This window comes from Enhydra lutris, unplaced genomic scaffold (genome assembly GCF_002288905.1).
Source record: "Enhydra lutris kenyoni isolate GAN:26980312 unplaced genomic scaffold, ASM228890v2 scaffoldscaffold68, whole genome shotgun sequence".
NCBI lineage: Eukaryota > Metazoa > Chordata > Mammalia > Carnivora > Mustelidae > Enhydra > Enhydra lutris.
Genome location: NW_019154152.1, coordinates 7,343,732 through 7,348,268, shown reverse-complemented (window position 1 = coordinate 7,348,268; position 4,537 = coordinate 7,343,732). Strand labels below are relative to the sequence as shown.

The 4,537-nt window shown below is 43.4% G+C and overlaps 1 protein-coding gene across 1 annotated transcript; it reads left to right on the top strand.

Annotated features, from left to right (window-relative positions):
- Nucleotides 1–3,061: 3,061 nt before the first annotated feature.
- Nucleotides 3,062–3,937, top strand: LOC111159615 (olfactory receptor 2AG1). Its single transcript, XM_022522152.1, has one exon. It carries the CDS (start codon nucleotides 3,062–3,064, stop codon nucleotides 3,935–3,937), a length of 876 nt encoding a protein of 291 aa, XP_022377860.1.
- The last annotated feature ends 600 nt before the right edge of the window (nucleotides 3,938–4,537 follow it).

Genomic DNA, 4,537 nt, shown 5'->3' with positions numbered 1-4,537 from the left:
CCAGTTCAGCTCAGGTAGGGTACTTGGCAGGAGATGATGTAAATGTGCTGAGGAATGTAATGAAGAAGTGAAGTGTGCCATGAAGTGAAGTCTGAGCCATAAAAACACCCACACTTAGTGGAGTAGGATCTCTTTCCTTTCAGATTACCTAGAATGGAAAGGATTTTTGTCAACCTGGGTATCACCTATTGGAAATGTTGACTGGCTCCACCAATGGAAACACTCCAGATCTCCACACCGCCCCATACAGGAGAACAGTTAAGGACAACTCCCTAAAGAAGAACTATGCAATAAACTCTTAATAAGTGAGAAATACAATTTTATTGGGTTATGCCATTATTATTTCTGGGTTCTCTGATTATGTTATGATACTATTATTTCTGGGTTCTCTAATGTAGCAGGTGGCAAGTGTTATCTTCACATATAATGAATGAGCAGTTGAGAGTAGAAGAAGACCCAGTTATTATAAATGCTTTTTGAAAAAGTTTATGGCAAAAGTGGAGGGGATTTTGAGATACAGTCCATAAAGGAAAGAAAAACCGAATTATTATTTGTTTGTTTGAACAGGGGAATCTTTATCACAGCAATTCAGTAACGTGGCAGGATACAAAGTCAATGTACAGAAATCAGTGGCTTTCTTATACACTAACAATGAAAATACAGAAAGGTAAATTAGAGAATCAATTCTTTATCACATTTGGAAGCTGAATGAAGTTGGAGGGAGAGCTTATAACACAAGAAAAACATATAAATGACAGAACAAGCAGGACAGGGAATGAACCTGAGGCTTTAGACTCTTGGTAATAACTACAAGGCCAACTCCTCCACAGAAAACACTCTGGGAGTGTCCTACAGCTGACACAAAACTCACCTTAAGATCTGGGGCAGAGCCTTCACCATGAAACGGACACTTGCTTCCTAGTCAGCAATTTAGAAATGGGCCATTACTGCCTCCTGAGGGTAGGATAGAACCCTGGAGCATCTGAGCTCATTTAGTGAGAGAACAGAACAGAGATGCCAGGCCAGGAAACATACCCAACAGGACTCATTAACATCCTGTTTCGTGGACCAGCATTTCCAGGGGAGGCCCTTTCAGCTGAGATGAGAAGTCCCTAGGAATATTAGGCATGGAATAAAGCAGAGAGGGTGGGGCCATGGGAGAAGAAGCCAGAACAGCCTCCCCAAGGACTGGGCCCTGGTTCACTGTTCTCCCCAGGGACCGTGAGGCTAGGCACGGCAGGGCCTCCCTTGGGCAGCTCTTCCAATATCTACTACCCCCAGATTCCTGCTGCTTTCCTCTTTGCTCCCAGATCTTAACAAGAGTAAATGACAGTCTGAGCATCTGGACCCAAGAACTCAGTCTGACAATTTCTCCAAAGCTGGATACTGGACGGGTTCTTGACATGGAGACCTGAGTGATAGAAGCAGCGTCTCCTAATTCTCCACAGGTGTGAGAACAGGAAATCCATCTCTGAAGTAAGAACTTCACAGAAACTACCCAAGGCTATTAGCCCTCTGTCTCTATTACATCTCTGTAGCAGACCTGTGGAGGAATAGAAGGACCAGAAAAAGTGGCCCTGACATCTATGTTGGTCAGACTCCTCAGACTCTTAACCCAACTTGGCAAATTTTAAACCAGTCGGACACTCCTGGAAAAGCTTACTCTTTCTGCATTTCTACAGGAAAATCCTTGACTCTCAAACAACCCCCAAGGAAGATTGCAAGGTTGGCCAGCTAGTCTTCTCACTATCTGAGGTAAAGCCTTTATCTCTCCTTCAGGGAAGTGTGCAGCCTCTAGATATGTTGAGTTTTGAAACAGGAGACCAAAGCAGACCCTAAGAGCTTAAGCTATACTGTCTTCCAGATTCTTTAGTGCTTTCGGCTCTGTACCCCATCCTAATGACCTGGTTCCCTAAACATGAAAAATCCATGAAAATGAAGAAAGATTCTGTGCCACATCCCAGGTCTGAGTGACTGCTTCCTGGTGGAAGTATGGAGTATGCCTCCAAATCAAAGGACCATCTAAGAGCCAATGATATGCCTGTCATATGCTCTAATGCTTTCAGAACAGGAATTCATCCTGTCTATCCTGTGGCCATTCAATCCAATGTAGACACTCTGACCCTGCAGGAGGGAGATTGGGGATCTCAGTCAGGTGTAATAGAGGGCAGATAGGATTATTGAGCCTGATTACAACATACAACACATGCTCTTTTGTTGCCAGCAGCTTTCACCCTTTCTCCCAAACACAAACACTCTGATTTTCCTGGGCAGGGCCTCATTAGTTATCAGATCTTTGAGTTCTCCCAGGCTCCCATGTTTGCATAACCAGTAAAGAAACACCTATGTTGTCATTGATCTTAAAAGTTTAGCTCATAAAGGCAATACCATGTCAAACACTCCATCCCCTAATCTCAGAGAGTATGGAATCCCTTCTCCATCAAACACATGGAGAGTATGGAGCTGGTCCAGGGAAGTGACTAAGGTGGACGTATTTTAGCTCTTCCTAGGAGACTTATATCTATAGCCTTGAATGCTACAAACAAACTTGGACATAAGTTATATGGAAAATGCAGGGGAAGTGCTTTGTTGAAATCACACTTCTGTACCGGCTTTAGAACTTTATATTCAGAACAGGTTGTTAGGACACTAAGTGGGTATTTAAATCATTAGACAAACAGTTTACTTAAAACATAGGTACAAAAATAACCAAGGGCTTGTGTTCTAGGATACTGATTTCTAGAGAGATGATTTAATTATTGTGGAAAGATATATGTCAAAGTTTGATGTCCTGAATAACATTTTTGTGTAGTGATGTCTTAGTACTTAGCTACTGTGATGTCTGCTCTCCATTCAGATGGATATTTCCTCAAGGTACAATTAAAAGTGTCAGAAACTGAGAGGTTAACAGGTAAAGTCCATTTCCAGTAGGAAAGACATTGTCTCATTGGATTCATGTTGGCCATCATCAGGAGCCTGTGATGTTACAAACTAGGGACCACCTTAGCAAAAATTCACTGAGAATGTATTTGATTCTAGGAAACTAAAGAAACAACACAGAATGGAGTACTGGAACTCCACCTTGGGCAGTGGCTTCATATTGATGGGGATTCTGAATGACAGTGGGTCTCCTGATCTGCTCTGTGCCACAATCACAGTCGTGTACATGTTGGCCCTGACCAGCAATGGCCTGCTGCTCTTGGTCATTACAGTGGATTCCCGGCTCCACGTGCCCATGTACTTCCTGCTCAGGCAGCTCTCACTCATGGATCTCCTCTTTACATCTGTTGTCACTCCCAAGGCCATCATGGATTTTCTGCTCAATGAAAACACCATCTCCTTTGGGGGCTGTGCCCTTCAGATGTTTCTGGCATTGATGCCGGGTGGTGCAGAGGATCTGCTACTGGCCTTCATGGCCTACGACAGATATGTGGCCATTTGTCATCCTCTGAACTACATGGTCTTCATGAGGCCAAAGGTCTGCTGGTTCATGGTGGCCACAGCCTGGGTATTGGCATCCCTAAGTGCCTTTGTTTATACTGTGTATACCATGCACTATCCCTTCTGCATGTCCCGGAAGATCAGGCACCTGCTCTGTGAGATCCCACCTTCGCTGAAGTTGGCCTGTGCAGACACCTCCAGATATGAACTGTTTGTGTATGTGATGGGTGTAACCTTCCTGATACCCCCTCTTTTTACTATCATTTCCTCTTATGCACTAATCCTGTGTACTGTGTTTCGGGTGCCTTCACGTGAGGGGAAGCAGAAAGCCCTAGTCACCTGCTCTTCCCACCTGATGGTGGTTGGGATGTTCTATGGAGCTGCCACATTTATGTATGTCCTTCCCAGTTCACTCCATAGCCCCAAGCAAGACAACATCATCTCACTTTTCTACACAGTTGTCACTCCAGCCCTGAACCCCTTATCTACAGCCTGAGGAATAAGGAGGTATGGGAGCCTTGAAAAGAGTCCTGGTAAAATACATGCTGTGACACACTCCAGCATCTAGGGAGAGCTTATGGCTGGCCCTCAGAGTTCATTTCTCTTCAAAGATTTCTGCTAATGCCCCATGGTGAAAACGCCACAATGCAAAGGGTATCTTCTAATAGTAAAATGAAGGAATATAATTTGACTTGGCAAATGAATTAACGTGTCTGTATTTTTACCATTTTATTTTATTTTTGAAGTACAGTTGACAGAGAATCTTACATTAGTTTCAGGTATGCAGCATAGTGATTTGACTAGGTCTGTATTTTATGGGATCGTCACCACAAAACGTAGCTACCATCTGTTATTGTACAACACTATTACAGTGTTATGGACTACATGCCCTTTATCCCCACTCTACCTTTTATCCCGGTGACTTATTTATTCTGTACCTAAAGCCTGTATCTCTCACTGCTCTTTAACCATTTTCACCACCCTTCAAACCGCCCCCCCATGCTCTGGCAACCACCAGTTTATTCTCTATATTTATGGTTTGTTTTTGTTGTTTCTTTATTCTTTTCTTTTGTTTTAAAATTCCACATATAGGTGA

Coding starts and splice junctions, on each gene's coding strand:
- LOC111159615 (XM_022522152.1), top strand. CDS start 3,062: ATGGAGTACTGGAACTCCACCTTGGGCAGTGGCTTCATATTGATGGGG.